This window comes from Ornithodoros turicata, chromosome 5 (assembly GCF_037126465.1).
Source record: "Ornithodoros turicata isolate Travis chromosome 5, ASM3712646v1, whole genome shotgun sequence".
NCBI classification, from domain to species: Eukaryota; Metazoa; Arthropoda; class Arachnida; order Ixodida; family Argasidae; genus Ornithodoros; species Ornithodoros turicata.
The window spans coordinates 79,382,347-79,399,857 of record NC_088205.1 but is presented as its reverse complement, the minus strand read 5'-3'; the positions used below and the strand labels follow the sequence as shown (position 1 = coordinate 79,399,857).

General features: G+C 44.9%; 2 protein-coding genes across 2 annotated transcripts in view; both read left to right on the top strand.

The window, feature by feature from the left end:
• The window catches only part of LOC135394914 (uncharacterized), a 297,537-nt gene that overhangs the window by 94,126 nt on the left and 185,900 nt on the right, over positions 1-17,511 (top strand). The window contains exon 2 of the mRNA XM_064625983.1: positions 2,625-2,763. The gene's annotated coding sequence lies outside the window, so the exon portion shown is untranslated. The remainder of the gene's footprint in view (positions 1-2,624; positions 2,764-17,511) is intronic.
• Positions 7,687-15,549, top strand: LOC135395949 (uncharacterized). The gene is made up of 4 exons (XM_064627034.1): positions 7,687-7,830; positions 11,414-12,618; positions 13,810-14,085; positions 14,368-15,549. The coding sequence occupies exons 2-4, from the start codon at positions 11,436-11,438 to the stop codon at positions 15,525-15,527; spliced, it is 2,619 nt and encodes an 872-aa protein (XP_064483104.1). The 5' UTR covers positions 7,687-7,830; positions 11,414-11,435; the 3' UTR covers positions 15,528-15,549.

Here is a 17,511-nt window from a genome sequence, read left to right as displayed (position 1 = left end):
CCCTAAATACGGGTCGATCGTGTCAAAAAACAGGCGATCCAAGTACGGCGCGATGACCCGGATGTTATAGTAGCGTTTGATGAGATCCCACTGGCCAGGAAGGATCATGGTCACCTTCCACCCCTTTGACATCGCTTTAAACGTGTTCTGAATTCGATGTAGCAGATCGAGAAGTGTATCGCCGTCTCGTACACTTCCGCAGCTATCTCCTGGATTGTTCCAATGCAGCGTGATCCCAGACAACCCGTATTCTTCGACAAGCTTAGCGACATTCTGTACGAAGTATGCCATCGGACCGATCTTCTGCCCCAGCTGCGAAAAGTAGAAGTTGTCTTCTGCGTAACCTCCGATGACGACAAATATGAAACCGGCAAGCTTGAGGTCCTTGAGCTTCCTCAGCCCGTAAGTTTCGTCGAACTTTGGAATTCTGCTGACGACCTCTACTCCTTTGATAGCCACGGACCAGTAGATGACGCTATCACAGAGCGATGGCGAGATGTGCTGTGGCAGGAAATCGTAGTTGAGTGCCTTGTGAAAGCGGGTGCTGTTATACAAACAGTAGATTCCGGGTTCAGGATTATTGTATGTTACCCTCGTATCCTTGGTGAAGAGATTCGAGATAGGAAGGTCTTGAATGGCGCTCTGGTTTCTACACCGCGGTGGAGGGACGGACAACGGACCGTACGGCGCTGGTATCGTAAAGTAAACGGAAGCATTGCCCTCCATGGCTGATGTCGTGTTGAGGAGTAGAGAGTGAGGAAGCTGCCTAGCGGTCATGATGATATGGAGGATGAGAAGTCCCAGAGGGATGGAGAGAGAAGAGGCTGCCGTTGAGCAGACCAGCCAAGCAATGTACGCCATGTTCCGTTCGTTCCGAGGATGATCATGATCACCTCCTGTTTCGTCTGTTGATGACGATGGTCCGGCTGGATGGCCGGCCTCAACTTGCCGGTTAGGAACTGGATTCGCTTCAGACATTGCTGAAGCGACATCCAGGCACATATGGTTCTAGAAGAGCAAGTGCTGGTATCGAGTGGCGTTATGCTGCGCACGCGTCCGAGCAAGGACTTCTGTGTAAGTGGACGGAAGGCAGTGGAAGATCTTCTTCTTCTTCTTCAGCCACGTTCTTCTTGAACGTTCCTAGCTTCTTTCTCTTCTTTGCGGGGTGTGCTCGAGGCTATCGATGGTCTGGAGACCATGGTGGTGGTGGTGGTGGTGGTGAAAAGGCTCGTCGTTGTCGGACTCACAGAGGTGGGCAACGTCGCGACTGGCGCCCTGGGGGAATGTGCGTCCTGGGCCGACTTCTGAGGGAACCGTGCCGACCAGCGGCGGATCCAAAGGGTGGGGGGCGGTTGGGCGATCGCCCCCAAAATGTCAGTCTATACATTGGACTTCCCTCTGCCCCTCCCGCGCTACGCCCTCCGACAAAAAAACCGCCCCCCCCCCCCACCCAAACCGAGGGTCTGGATCCGCCCCTGGTGCCGACATATGTCTGAAAGCGTCTGAGGAAATCGAGACCATGATTCGTCGTCATGGGTGTTGGAATAAAAGGGCCAGTCACGTTTGTGTTTGTGTGTCTTTTCTCTATTTATCGAGGAACCGTGCGCAGCTAACGATGTGCTTCGAAGTTACAGATGGCCATTTTAGAAGCAAATAAAAAGTCAGCACTTCTTCAGCATCGGTGTGTTGTAAGAGATCAATAAAGTTAACTTCAAGCTGGATGCTGCGAGACGTCGTTATTCCAATTGCAACATGGGTACAACATCTTCACTGACGAAGTAAGGCAGAAGCGACTGCTACTTCATTTACGCTTACTTTACCATTTCTGACCACCCACGACGCATACTAACCACCTCTCACCTACTACTCTGCTGCCCTCTCTCCATCTGTCCACGTCCGCACGCCGTCGATAGGCACAGTTGCTTCGCGGCGCTAACATAGGGAAACACAATTTAACAATTTCTGCCGTTAATGCGAATCTCAGATGCGAGCATATTTACATTTCATGCCGTTCCCAGGCAGAATACGAGCTTATCATTGATGAAAGCGAAACAGACTGAATCAAAAAAATGAAAAAGGGTTAAAACTTGGGCTGGTTGGGGATTCGTAGTTAAAAACGACGAAACCCTCAGTGCAGGGAAAGACGAGAACCGAACACAGAAAGAGACGGAGGTCACGGAACTGAAATAAAAATTCGAAATGGCACTTGCTTTGCTAAGTAAAAATTATTTGGTTGACAGATCAGTGCCGTGTCCTCGTCTCTTTTTGTGTTCCCGTCCTCGTCTTTCCCTGCACGGAGGGTTTTATCGTTTTTAACGATTGAATCATTGCCTGCTTTTACGGCTTACGTAGATCGCGGGATAAATTGACGCACGCGTACCCCTCTTCCCCGAATGGCGGCCATTCTTCTTCTCCTTGTAAGTACCTCTTAATATGGTACCTTGCGTTTGACCGTCGAGGATGAGATTCACATATTTCCCCCTTTCTTCTATACGTGAAACTGTGTGTATTGCAAACCAAGCATATGCTGCTTGCTGAGCAGCCTAAGTACGCTGAGCAGGCAGGTCTCAGTCAGTCCTGTTCTTGTTGAATGTCCTTCTCGTTTCTTTTTTCCCCCGTTTCAGGATCAAAGTAGCCAATATACCAGACCAGAGTACTCCGTCCCGCTAACATTTCAGCACCGAACGTAACAACAACAACAACGTACACCTCGCAGCAACCAGCAACTACGCGAAGCTGCTACAGTAGCGCCATCTCTCACTGGTGAGTGAAGGCACCGTGCAAGGCGCCATTTTTAAAGCCGTCCGTTGTTTAGGGAGGACGCTCGGTGAATCCGCACTCACGCAGCTCCAAATCCGGCGGTTTGGTGCACCGGCGCAACGCTGTGCTGTATGTCCCTTCTGAAAATGTGGGATTGTGATAGCTGGGTTGGTTTGGTAGAGTAAATAATCGAATGGAGAGATTGACGCTCTTGAAGAAGACCTACTACCTTAGTTCTCTAATTACAAGATGAATAAAAGTAATTAAAAAAAAGAAGAATAAAGAGAAGAGAATGACCCAGAAATTACATGCACGATCACAGTAAATCCACCAAACTCTGTGTGTGTAAAAATTCCGCGCAAAAGTCTGCAGGACGAGGTACACAGGAATTGGTCACGCCAAAAAGTCTGCTGTCCAGTCGGGCAGTTAGTAATATGTTAGTTTTAAACAGGTTTTGACGCATCGGCCGGTGTTACGTAGGATAGATACGAAGAACTACTCTCCGCATCTGCGTGTACATTCCGAGTCCTTCATTCCAAGTGGGTAAAAGCGTAGAAAATCGGCCCCGCCAATACCGAAGCTCGTCTGGCTCTGATATGCCAGCAGCCGTCTCCGCCAGGGAAGTAACCGTGTAAAGGTCACGTGGTTGTGAGAACCAATAGGGGTGGCCGAGACTGTCGGTCGTCTGACGTCGCACTCCTCAACCGTCTATACAACCACGACACGTCGAAAAATAATTATTTTTCCTCGGTACTCTGGCATGCAGTACGTCCCGTGCTCGGTGTAATGAACCGCGTACGTAAAAGTTTTCGTGTGAAGTGAACATAACAGTGGATTAATTTTTGCCTACCTAAGGGTTCGTACACTGAAGCCTCCAAGGAGATTATATATACTGGAATATAACCTCTTTGCAAGCCCCCCCCCCCCCCTCCCATTAAGTGACCATCCCTAGGCGAGGAATTCCTACCACGATACCACTTGATTGGGTTCGAATCCTCATCCTTGACGTCATACCTTGCTGAACTAGTGCAGCAAATGGGAGTATCGCATTAGAATCAACCAATTATAAGCGCGGTGCCCTCCAAGTTCGATCAAAACTTTTCACACATCCATGCGGAGATCGGGACATCTTTACATCGGTACATCGGGAGGTTGGTTCTAGTTTTGTAACACAGACGGCGCTTTGTCTGAGAACACTTTATTGATTGGGACTAGTTGGTACGAGTGCGCACAGAGGGCAGGAACAAGGTGTGTTTGTGGGGGAGGGGGGGGACGGAAGCTACGTACACACATTTTCGTTTACACGTTTTCTTCTGCCCACACCCTTTTTGCTTTTCCTCTTTGTGCGATGACATGAGGTTCCGTCTGACGCAGGTTAACCCGGACCTTTGCAGGAAGAATGTAATCAAGCTGTGCATCCTGCGGTTTAGGACCTTGATCGCGGTGACGTGCCACTTGAAATAATACGTTTCCTCCTACGTACGGTTTCAAAGAGTAGCATATGCAACAAATTTTGTACCCCCCGTAGAACGCAAGTATATGAATGATTGCCGATTAATGGTTGCAGTTTATACATTAGCGATCGTTTTATGATTAAGCGGTAAAATGACTGCATATTGAGTTTTGGAAAAGCGTGTCACGTTTGCTGTTTGTCGACATTCCCCACGAATGCTTAGCTTTTTTTTTTTTTCTTTTTTTTTTTTGTGCCTCGCACTTGTTTACAGACTTGCTCAAAATGAAGCGACAGAGACCACGATGTTTAAGAATGAATTTATTTTAATTGATACGTTGAATAGAAAGTTGATTTTGCTGTTATTGGTGCTCCGATGGTTTGGGGTTTGCTTGTTTTTTCGGCGAGAGTGCTGCGTTCTTGTGTCTCAATCTCTGGAACCGTTTGCGTGAAATCATGCAACTACATCATACTAATATATTTTTCCCCCTAGATAGATATACCATCTTAGAATGCTAAAACACAGTGGAGCATCCTCGCGATACACCAGTTGAAAATGTACGCTTGGTAGTTCCGCAGCTTCCAAACCGTTTCGTAAAACATGGGATCGCTGTTTGTACAACTGTTGATATCGGTTTAAACGAAACACCGCTTTCGCGTAACAATCGCATGCGCACCTGGGCTTCGAACACAGGGTTAAGAAAGACATGTCACTGTATACCGTGCCTCGTGTCGCTGTAACGAAGAATTGTTATGTCAGGACTCTCACTAGTCATATTGTTGAATGTAGCAAGAAACAACACAGGGAAGAACGAAGTTGACGCCATGGATGCTTAACAACAATATGTCAACATACCAACTACCCCAACTTCGTACACTTGTGCTGTCACTAGTCTTGGATAGCACCTACAAGTGAGGCAACTTTAAAAAAAAACTGTGATGTGTGTGGGCTGAAGCAATGGAAGCTTACTGAAGTTAATAATAATAATAAATCTTAATGCAATGTAATGTAATAATGTAACCATAAATGTAACCAGGATGTGATATAAAATTTTACGGTCTATAACGCGCACCCTTAAAAACGGCCCGAGTTTCGGTCCGAAAAAGTCGTCCGAAAAAACGGTCCGAAAAAGTTCGATGTATGACGCCCATCGCAATGATGCAACCAGCTTCTGTACTGCCACAAGTATATACAATAAACCAAGGCGGTTTATCATGTATGCATATGTTATAATTGCAACACATTTAGTCAAAGTCCGGTTAAACCACGATGCAACCGAGTTGGCGTCATAGTATACTTCAGACTTCGCTCTGCTTTCAGTTTCGGTTTCCTTCTCAATCACGCCAGTCTTCTGAAATGAATTCAAGATTATTCAGTGCTCAATAGCATCCTTAAGCGGCATCATTAACCTTTTATGAGGTCCAGTGCCCTTTCGCCGGATTTGTCAACTGACCCTAAGAGATTTGGGAGAAAGCCACACAGCACACCCCGGCAGAGGCTAGAATTTGTACGTCACCGGCCTGAAAGGGAACTCCGCAGGAGAATATTTCCGTGTATAACGCGTACCGTTTGCTAATGCGCAGGAACTCTTCAGAGCAATTTTTTACTGTATAACGTGCGCGTTATACACCGGAAAATACGTGATTGCGCTTGATCGTACAAGTGCTAAAAATAGTTTTTTGAAAGTTGCGTTTACACGAATTTCATTTCTCACAGCAACTGTATGCTAGCTAAGTCACTTTGACGTATACTAAGGTGTCGTAAAAAGCAACTAACTGTACTCAGTTCCTGTTTTCACGAGCTAACTGTAACGGAGTTCCTTTGTTGCAGTAACTCACCCATGACATGCTGTCACAACTCCTTCAACCTGAATACTCACCTCTCATGGTCCAATTTACTTTAACTTGACGCGGCAGAAGGCAAAAAATGGTTACACTATGCAAGGCATCGTTACACCAGGATGTAAATATGTATCACGTTTAGCGTCGACGGATGAGAGATGGTCAGTTGCACATCGTTTCCGTCCTCGCTCCTCCCCGAGTTCTCGGAAGCTTTAGAAAATATCTGCGGAAGATCATGACATTTTGACACTCGTCAAGGATCTTGTCACACCCACGTCGTTCCAAGAAACTGTCCACCCAGTGAATATTTCAAAGCCTAGGGCAAGTCTGCAATGAAACAGAAAATAAAAAAAAAAATCATTCGCTACCTTCAGCTCCTCAAAGTGGCAGGAAATGGCACACGGAACACAGAGGCAGTGTGCGTTGAAGTGCCTTTTATTTTTTGTATTGGAGTTCTACGAGTACCCTCCATTTTAAAAATCAATCAATCAATCAACCTTTAGATGTGCCGCAGCAAAAAATAACAGCATTTCGTTGGCCGCTGCACTGTACTGTAGTAGTTGGGGGGGATCATCTTGCGATCACTTTTATGCCGCAGAATGAACATAGATATACAAATATAAATAGCAAACTAATTAGTAATAAACTATTACCGACGAACCCGTACCCTCTAGGGTCCGAACTTCCACCACATAACTGGCTCAAACCAAACTATCGTTCAGTATCACACCCTTATCACTCTATGATGTGATGTGATAGAGGAAGAAAAAAAATGGCCCTTATGGGCCCTTATGTCTCTCCTGATTTGTTGGTGATCGTAAGTGTACGCTTTTTTTTCTATCAGTTAACCTATGCATATCAAATTGATATAAAAAGGTGTAGATATCAATTTCTCGTCTCGGCGGACCTCTTTGACACTTTGTGACGCCCTTTGTTTTTTGTGCATTGAGATCACGTGGACTTTCCTACACTGTTGCTTTCCGTGACAAGTTTTGTGGTGATGTTTTCATCCACTCCGTTTCCATTCCGTTTCAAAGTGTATAGATTTGTGTAGTTTCCCTTCCTTTTCTGAATAACGCGCGTCCTGGAGTAGCCAGTCCCGAGTGGCTCGAGACTAACATCTCCATTTTTTCTTTTACAAATCAATCAATGAATCAATCTGAACGACTTTAGAGTTCCGAACCAGTTACGCGGTGAAAGTTCGGTTTGTAAAGTGTACTAAAAGTCAAAATTTAATAGAAGACATATGATTAGCCATAAAACTAAAAGTAACGATAATAAAAATATATATTTTTTAAAAGAATATCAGCGGCAGATCGCCATCAGCAGCACACCCTCGCACTCATCACCTGTTCCCGACAAACCTGTCAAGAGCAACAAAATAAACCCACCCATACGTCGCACGTCGTGTGAGCCCCGCCTAAGAAGCGGTGTGACCTTCACACTCTAAGCGTATGCGGGCAATTGGGTCCAACCCGTACCAGGAAAGAATTAACGTAACAACCCGTTAGCTCGTTTCGTCATCGAACGATGGATTTCGTAAAAATAAAAAAAACAAACAAAAAAAACACACACCAAAGTCGGGAATTCCGGCGACCGATTTCCCCGCCGTCTATATACGATGACGCTCTCTCGGCGCGAGGGCTCCGGAAAATCAATCTGGGAAGGGAGCGGATAAAGTTCTGTCCGGGAAGCGACACACGTCCGTTTCCACCAAGGGTCGACGCGTGTTCTGACACAGCTGCGGACGCCAGTCGTAAAGCAACGCATACGGGCAGGTAAGACACCCTTTTCACTCATATTTCTACGTATGTGCTGCATTTACGCGGCGGTTGTCTCGTGCCTTTTTTCTGAGTGCTCCGTTGTTGTCGCCTTCCGTGTATGCTGCACTTTATGAGGTTATCCTGTGGCTTTTTGAGCGTTCGGTCATCTTTTTTCGACGAATTTGTAGTGTTCTCTAAAGGACCGTGAAGAGACCGGAATGAGATAAAAGATATCAAGGTTCATGTTATGTAGTTCTCCGGCGTCGCTGTATTCGATTATGTACAAGGAACAGTCCTTTTTTTTTTTTTTTGTCCGGTAACCAGTCTGGTTCTCGTTGTATTTTTAATTTCTGCGGCGCTGTTCTTTTTTTTTTCCTATATATAGTTGTATCGGTATTTTTACTCTCCTTCCTGCTTTATCCCCTCATTGCATATATGGGTCCAATTACATTGGGCGTTAGGGGCCCCCCGCCAGCATTTCCGTGTATGTGCACGTGCACAGTCAACAGTTTTATTTCGCTACTCTTTTACTCTTCTACTATGATTTAGGAGTACTATACAGGGTGTCCCAGAAAACGTGTCATTGAATTATAATAAAAAAACTACACCACTTAGAATAATGCGGTGAACGGCATTTGTTCTTACTGTGTTTTTGCCACCTCCTGATGTGAATGTCGTGTAACGTAAGTTTTGTTATCTAAATTTTTGCGAGTTTAAGTCGCGAATTTCCCAAGTAAAGGTCACTCTTTTGCCCCACCAATGTGAAGAGCGTGTCTAATTTACTAAAATTAGTGATAATTGACAGGGGTAATCAGGGGCTATCCCATCAGAAAAAAATAGCCGAACATCATGCTCTACGGAGCTAGCGCGCGACAATTTTTTTCAGGGCAATCCTCGTCAGTACGACGAAAGGAGGGTGGAAACCCAGCCCACACCTGGCAACGCAGAAAGAGATAACTCAGGTATGGCTTATCGCGTCCGACTTCCGCTGGGATCGCACTTTCCCTTTCCCAATTTCAGGAACTGTCACTTTTTCTACTATCACTTTGTGGGCTGAGTTTGGAACCTCCTTTCGTAGGACTGAGAGCGAGAGCGCCAAAAAAAGGTCATGCGTTATGGTTCGGTGCTACGAAAAGCATGATTTTCGGCTATTTTTTTCCGATGGGATAGCTCCTGAATATCACTGTCAATTATCAAGAACTTGAGTGAATTCGGCACGCTCTTCACATTGGGTGGGGTAAAAAAGTGACCTTTACTTGGCAAATTTCCGAGTTCAGTTCGCAATTATTTACATAATTATGCTTACGATACATGACATTCACATCAGGAGTTGGCAAAAACCTAGTAAGAACAAATGCCGTTGACCGCATTATTCTAGGTGGTGTAGTTTCTTTATTATAATCCAATGACACGTTTTCTGGGACACCCTGTATACATGAGCTGTAGTCTTACACGTAAGGATTACCTTCGTTTTCCTTCACCATTCTTGGAACAAGACCCTTCCATGGCATGCTTGCAATATAGTAAAAGATATGAGGCCGAAACACAGGACCGCCATATTTCAATCGTTCATGCTTGTAACAAACAGTGAAGAGTTCTCTTTCTTACTGCGGCTACGAGAAGCTTGGGCTCGCACATGACGATCTAGCTCTGTATGAATTTCCGATCAAAATATATATAGCAAAAAATAATAATAATAATAAGAAATCAAGAAATCAAAAATCAATCACCTTGGGGTTCTTACTTCAAAGGCGTAACGCGTCCTCTGGCATATTTCTGGCGGCGAGAAACCGAAACGAGTCTTTCTGGAATCGTTTTCGCGACTTCCTCGTGGATTAGTTCCCTACGAAGTCGTCCCAGGACGCAAGATCCTCCCGTGCGACATGTCGCCATATCGGCAGTAAAACAGACCGGTAATAACTGTACTACCACTACTATGTTCGCTTAGAAACAGAATAAATACACTAATGACAAACTCCTGTGCTTCTTGAATGCTTCCGTCATCTTTACATTTCCTATCAGCTTCAGATGCTTCAGATATTTTTGGCGAACTCGGATATGTGCCAAAAAATAAATTAGCGTAATGGACAGTAAAGAAAAACAACAACAACAACATCGGTCGTATTTCCAATAACGCGCACTCAAAACGTCATCCAATTGTACACAATGGTATGCGCTATACATAGTCCATCATTATCTGACCGACATTGTGTCGCGATCTTTGTGACTGGTGTAACAGTACTATATTCGCATATTGTAGGTTTCCACTAACGTTACTTACATACCTGGAGGGAACACATGTTCTTGTTGACATTGACAGTTTTATGTATGTCTCTTATCATTACGACAAAGAAAACCTCCAATACTAATTACGGAATCGCCAGAGCTGAAAGACGACTGAGCGTTTGTTGGAATGTCTGCTTGGGAGCCTAGAAATAGATCGTCCATTAGGCGTTGCAGCATGTATTTTATTCTGCATTAAGTAATGTACTTTCACGCTGTTATCAAAACCCGCGTAGAAGTACCACTGCCTACTAGAATATATCGGTCACGTCATAAACTGCAACTCGTACATTCATGTCAGTGGGTCTTGTCTTGTGGGATGGGAATGGGACAACGCTTGATGCTGCACCTATCCACGTGCAATGGGACTGGTGCTGGTGCCATAAGCAACAACTTCATTGCAGACGACAAAGAGACTTTTTTTTTCTATAATCAAATTCAAACTCAAAGAGACTACGGACGCCACTGTTGCCATGCAGGCTGTTAGAAGGAGATCTTCTATGGTGAGAACGTCTATAATGACAGGTCCAATATAGATCCCATGCTGACACGTCCTACAGATCCTATAGATATCAAGTCCTAAAACAATTACTTTCAGCGTCTTACTAAGCAGAGCTACTGCTGGCTAGAGCAGCTAAAGACGAGAAATGGCTGAAGTCCACGAAGCTTACCAGGCGCTCATACCGGCGTTTAAAACACGCTGCCTGCATGTACGCAACAACAGGATTGGCACTGGTCAGAACTGGTACTGGGGAATTCAGTATCCAGCAGCCTTACAACTATGCAAAATAGGCTTACTCACGCTCAGACAGAACGAGGCTCACCTCCGTTCTATTGAACACTGTGGGGACAGTCCACTATCCAATGTCTGAGCACATCAGCTGCAAAAATAGTACCGGTCCTGCCCTTAAAGTTAAAAGAAGTCTCCTATTGCTGCCCCTCTCACCGACAATAAATTAGGTCGCAGATTGTTTTAAGAGGGGAATTTATCTACTTTGACACGAAAGGGATTTCTCGAGTGAAGGCTACTGTTCAACATGAACTGTGAACTGCTTTTTTTTCTTTTTTTTTTCTTCTTGCTTGTCTGTACGCTCCCATCGTAACACAAGTCACGCGCACCGTAAAATGTCGCGTTCTCCCTCGACTTCAAAATTGACGACGAGATAAGTTGATAAGTAAATTTAAAAATGACGACGAGACGAAACGACGAGACATATTGGAAATGTTGATAAGAACATGAAGCAATGCTCTTTGAGCAAGTAGATGACAACGAAGTTACATAGATGTGTCAGCACCTTCCTTTTTTCATTCGCAGGCTACGAGCATAAGGCCTCTCCATGCATCGGATCCTTCTTTTGCTAGCTCTGCTGGCTGCTTCGAGCGCCAGGGAAGTGGGCAGGCTTGCCCAAGCCAACAACCACATGGGCGTCAACGTGTTCATGGCGCTTCCAAGCTCTCCTAGGCAGAACGTCTTCTTCTCGCCTTACAGCGTCTCTGTGGCTATGGGGATGGTGTACGCTGGCGCAGATGGTGAGACCTTGAATCAGCTGCACCATAGCCTCGGCTTCGATGCAGCGGGACTGTCTAGACAGGAAGTCCTCAACGGCTACGGCAAGCAGACCCAGGCCAACAAGCAACTGCCACCAGAGTATGTCCTCAAAGTCGCCAACGCCGCCATTGTTCAAAAGAACTACACAGTTCTTCCAGAGTACCGATCCACCCTTACGAGCGGTTTCGACGCCGAGGTAGTTCAGGCTGATTTTTTCCTCGAAGGTGAACAAACAAAAGATAACATCAATCGCTGGATCGCTAACAAGACGGAGGGCAAGATCCCGACCTTGTTCGAGGAACCGCTTGACGTCGACACGAGACTTGTGCTGCTGAACGCGGTCTACTTCAAAGGAACGTGGAAGACGCGCTTCAACAAGACCAAGACCAAGTCCAGACCTTTTTACAACGGAGGGGTTAATAAGGTCATGGTGGATACCATGAGGTTAAAGGCTAAACTTAACTACGTGTACGACGCCACGCTGAGCGCTCATGTTGTTGAACTTCCTTACATCGGTGACGACTACAGTCTCGTTATCTTTCTGCCTCTTGACCGCAAAGGAGTCGAGCGGATGAAGTCTTTCTTGACAACGGACGCTTACTATAGCGCTATATCGCAGATGACGGAACTGGAAGTGAAGTTGAAGCTGCCCAAGCTAAAGTTGGACCTCAAGTACAGCCTCAAGTCGCCGTTGCGAGTCGCTGGAATCAAGAAAGTGTTCGGTTCTGAGGCTGACTTGTCGCGTATCGACGGTTCACGTAACCTGTTCGTGTCTGACGTCCTGCACAGAGCTATATTTGAGCTGAACGAAGAAGGGTCCGTCGCGGCTGCCGTGTCCGGCGTTGAGGTCCAGATGAGGATGGCTGTGGTTCATCAGCAACCTCCGAAAGTGTACGTCGACCATCCGTTCTTGTTTCTTATTAGGAACACGAAGACCAATGGGATTGCTTTCTTGGGACAAATCAACACACTTTAATAAGGGCACTGGAGCTCATTCAGTTGTTGGAAGCACGTTGTGCCGATGCGACCTATGCACATGTCTCTCGCGTTAGGACTGCCATCGATGCCAGAGGTCGCTATCCGTGCCAAGTGTCATTGTGTGTTTTTCTTACAGGAAGAAATAAGTGACGGTGATATTCTAGCATTCATGACCAAGGAGTGGAAACGAGGGGATTTATGGGATTTAGGGGATTTATTAAATTGTGCTGACCAGAACGGAGAAGTGATTTATTTTGGCTATGTTCATAATTTTTCATGAATTATCCTCCATGCATAGCCTTTTACTTTATAGATAGTTAGTTTTGGCTCGATATTTAATGTCTATGCTGTAATTATGCTGTGTAGCACAAGACATGTAACATGTACGTTGTTTGTTGATTTTATTACGTTGTTTTTCGAAGTCACAAGATATGATCGTGGGTTATTTCTCGATATTGTTCGATGCGACCACGTATGCTATCGCGATTTTAGACAGAGCATTGTCATTGAAAATGACTTATCGCCATGTCAATGTATTTTTGTAAAAAGAACGACAAATTAATAAAATTGACCAAGAAGCTCTTTTTAGCTTTACTGGAGTGCAAGCAGTGTCTCTGGCACCCCGTAGTTGTGATAGTAGTAGTCTGGCATCAGCCACCGTATTGGGTCACTTTTTGACACCGGTTGTTGACACTGAACTATTTTGGAGATGGAATCGGCATTATGAAGTACACTCGGTTTCTTAAATCTAAGAGCTTAAAAGCATGATGGCATAAAAGTCGTACCTTATGAACTCCCGATGAAATCCCACAGATGGGATTTCATCGTGAAATCCCATCATGGATAACATGAATGGATTAACCAGTGCTGGTTGTAGCCATAGCGAAATTCGATTTCTGGCAAATTTTGAGACTGCTGGAATCGTTCTGCTGGGTTCCTGCCAACAAAGAACAACAAATTCGATTTTTTTTTTTTTTTTTGTCTCGACAAGTCTGTAGCCGTTCCAACCGATATGGTTCAGCCACTGCAGCCTGGAACTTTCCTATTCCCAACATAAGCGAAAGTTCAAACGATATAACATGTCTCGCAACCACATATTCAAGTATAAGGCACTAAACCTCGTTGAGCATTATTATACGTACATTCCAGTTTTATCTCCATCTTTTTATAAAGATCTCCGTTTTAAAGCGCCGCCACTATTATTCTCGAGAGAAAGATCGGCTTCACCCCGAAACAAACGGTCTTTGACGCGCGCGCGCCTTGTTTTCCGAGCAGCTGTTGTAGGTCGCAATCCTCTTCGCGGAACGCGCGGAGCTGCACGTTATATTTCACGCATCGAGAAAGACTTATTGCAACTCCACGGCGGAACCACTCTCGCCTCTCTCAAGCTTTTTCTCAAAGAGTGGGCGGAGTCTCCCGCGTCTTATCCGATGTCGCTATGACGCGCGGATTTCATAAAGGTGGGTTTCTTCCGCGTCAGCTCGACCTTGTAATCTCTGTTTATGATCGGTGTTCCTTTGAAATGCGTATATATTTGCCGTGGTTTTTGTGGATGATGCAGCACTTCCGTAGTCAATACAGCTCTCGAAAAATAGCATTAGCTATGATTTGTTAGATTTAGATTAGATTTAGATTAGTTAGATTTGTTAGATTAGCTAGATTTGTTCTCTTGCCACTGAACTCGTGTTTCTTGGCCATTGATTAATAAAACATCAACGCTTGCCTCCTTATGCGTTTCACAGGATCTGTCACTTTCTTGGTGATAATCGCTGCGTGGATAAAGGCCACCAGCTGCGACAACAAAAATTTAGAAGCCATATCGGAACAAGCATCGACGGTCTTCGGCCTGAAGCTACTGCGAAGCCTTCCTCGAAACAGCACTGCGAACCACGTGATATCACCTCTGGGCCTAGCTTTCGTTCTTTCGCTCGCTCAAGCTGGAGCGAAGGGCGATACGTCGCGTCAGATCGAGGACCTTCTGGGCTACACCAGCAAGAGTCTCCCGCTAGAGTCTTACGAGCAGCTCGCGAAAAGCATTCGGGCAACGGACACGAGTGGCGGTTTCGAATTCGCTGACGTAGCCCTCCTGAAACCAAAAGTCACAATTCGCGATAGTTACAAGGAATTGGTCTCTAAACATGGCGGCGCGATTGTGGTTTCTGGAAATAAAGAAGGAATCGAAGCTGCGAACGCACGGTTGAAGACACTGACAAAGGGAAAGTTCCAGAAGGTTCCAGAACAGGCTTCGGCTGATGGAACACTGATGTTCCTAGCCAACTTTGTCTACTTTAAAGGAAGCTGGGAAGAAAAATTTCATCGAAAACACACGCAGAAGGGCAAGTTTCATAACTCTGACGGCTCTGAGTCACGGGCGGATTTCATGTTCACCAGAGGGAAGTTCTTGCACGTCTTCGACGAGGTCATGAAGGCTGCTATTGTTTGTTTGCCGTACAATGGCAACACTAGTTTCATCTTGGTGGTTCCAACCGAGAGAGATGGCCTAGCCAATGTAATCGAGAAATTGGACGCCAGTAGAGTTCGTGAGTTACGGGCAAAATTAGTGCTTAAGAAAGTTGAACTGAAGATGCCCAAACTGAAGTTGAGCGGGAGGTCCAGCTTGAAGAGCGTCCTCCAGAAGTTAGGGGTGAAGTCGCTGTTTGACTCCACTGCTGACTTGAGTGGCATAAGCGAGGCTCCGCTTAAAGTGAATGACATACAGCAAAGTACCAACATTTTAGTGGACGAAGAAGGGAGCACGGCCGACGCTGAAACAGTTGCCCATGTCGGTCCCTTGTCCAATGACGTTGAGGCGGAAGTGACGGCAGATCATCCGTTCTTGTTCTTCATTGTTAAACGGATGAAGATGACTATTCTGTTTGAAGGATTGATTAATAAACTGTAGCATTAAAGATTTTATAGTGACAGCCATGTGCATGGTATATGCATTTAGTTTAATCTCGTGTTCACACAACACAGGGCAGGTCCTAAGGTAACTGCTGTCATCGAGCATGGAACCCAGTGAATGGTTTATTGCTAAGAATGTTACGGTTGAGTTTAGTAAGACGTATCATAAGTAAGACGTACGTAAGTTCCGTGAATGTGTGTTGATTTTATGGTGGAGTATCAGATGCTGGGACAAGGTTGTCCTTTTTCTTAAATGCTCATCCGGTTATTAATAGTAATCGTTTGTTATGCGGAATCTCTATGAGTATGCAGTCCTACCATCTCTTGCTTGTTAAAGCACTTTTAGTATTAAAAGGAGCGTATTTGTTGGTCACTTAGTTGTAAGTATAGGGTTCCGACTTTTCAGAGTGTTCATCTGGCAAGACTCGGGGGCTGTTTACAGGAGTTTTCAATTTCTGGAAAATTTTGAGTTTCCGGAGGATTCAAAGGCGAAACCTCGTAACAAATCCAGATTTTCCAGCAGTCGAAAAAGCTGGTAAACCCTCTACGAGTCTTGCCGAATCAAAACTCCGAAAAGTCCGAACCCTATACTTATGAGATAGTTACGAATACAGTATCCCAAAATAGCCTGGCATGCAGAGACTGGCTCTAATGCGAGGTACTGTACGAGGAAGCTTTGCAGTGGTGAATAATATTTGCGGTGCGTCGTAGCCCTCGTAGCTTATGCAGATGACCTTGACAGTGCACGAGAATGTGGGCACTTCGTACTCCAGCACAACAGAGTCCGGAAATACGAGACCTTCTCTGTCACGTCATTCGGTTCCTCCATTTCTCCTCCGATGAATGAATGCCGCACGTTAGAGAATCCTCGGGTGGGGAAAAATAATTAATCCTCGTCGGACATACGCTCGTCATCATAAACTGTCTTCCGACGTCAAGTCACGAATTGTAAATTGCGAACCACACGACTGAAGTTAAGACATCTACCAGATCAGTGGTATTCTTCGACAGAGCAGAAGCAGAGATGGGCAGTATTTAAATACATTGTAATTAAAATATTATTTAAAATATAAATACATGTACTTATATTTAAATACAGACTCGAAAAATTTATTTATAATCATATTTCAATACCAATTTTTGGGTATTTATTTTATAAATACTCCTATATACGCAAGATACTGACTCATATCTTAAGGTTACCCTGCATTTGACCTTTCGGTAAGAAGGGCAAAGCAGAGTCTAGAGAGCCGCGCGGTTATGCCGTGTTTTCGCGAGCACACACATGCGACAAACCACGTCAAATTTAATGCGAGCCTTTCTCCATCGGCACCTGTCGAAAGGTGCTCTCCTTTGCGAATCTGCTTCTACGGCCAAACAGAAGATACCTCGAAGATGCTGTCTTTGAGAAGCTTCTAATATTAAAATCGCCAGATAATATAACAAGTAAACGCTATTGTTCCTTGCCGATTTGTTGTTATGATCATCACTATTTGTGTAATTCTAGACGAAATCTTCCTCACAGTATTTATGGAGGTAGTTATGGTATTTAAATACTGTATTTATATTTTGTATTTAAATACTCATATTGAAAAGTATTTATGCGGAGTATTTAAATACCTCTTTCAACAAAGTATTTTGTATTTATATTTGAGTACGCAAAAAATGTGTTTATGCACATCCCTGAGCAGAAGAAATGCAGTTCTCCGTCTCGGAAAATCCTGTATAACGAAGATTGTGTCACCGGCATACCTATAGGATAACTGACCGTAGGAACACACGTCTACGCCACTCTGATTATTCGACCGTACCTCGCGGCCGAGTGCAAGTTACTAGGCGTACTCAATTAGCACGATGTATACTCAAATTGCGAGCGCATAGGGCTTTACGGGTCGACCAAGGTTGTCTCCTTCGTGAGCACCTCTGTGAAATGAAGCCCATCGCATTGAAAAGACACCGACAACCAGCCCTATGTACCAACT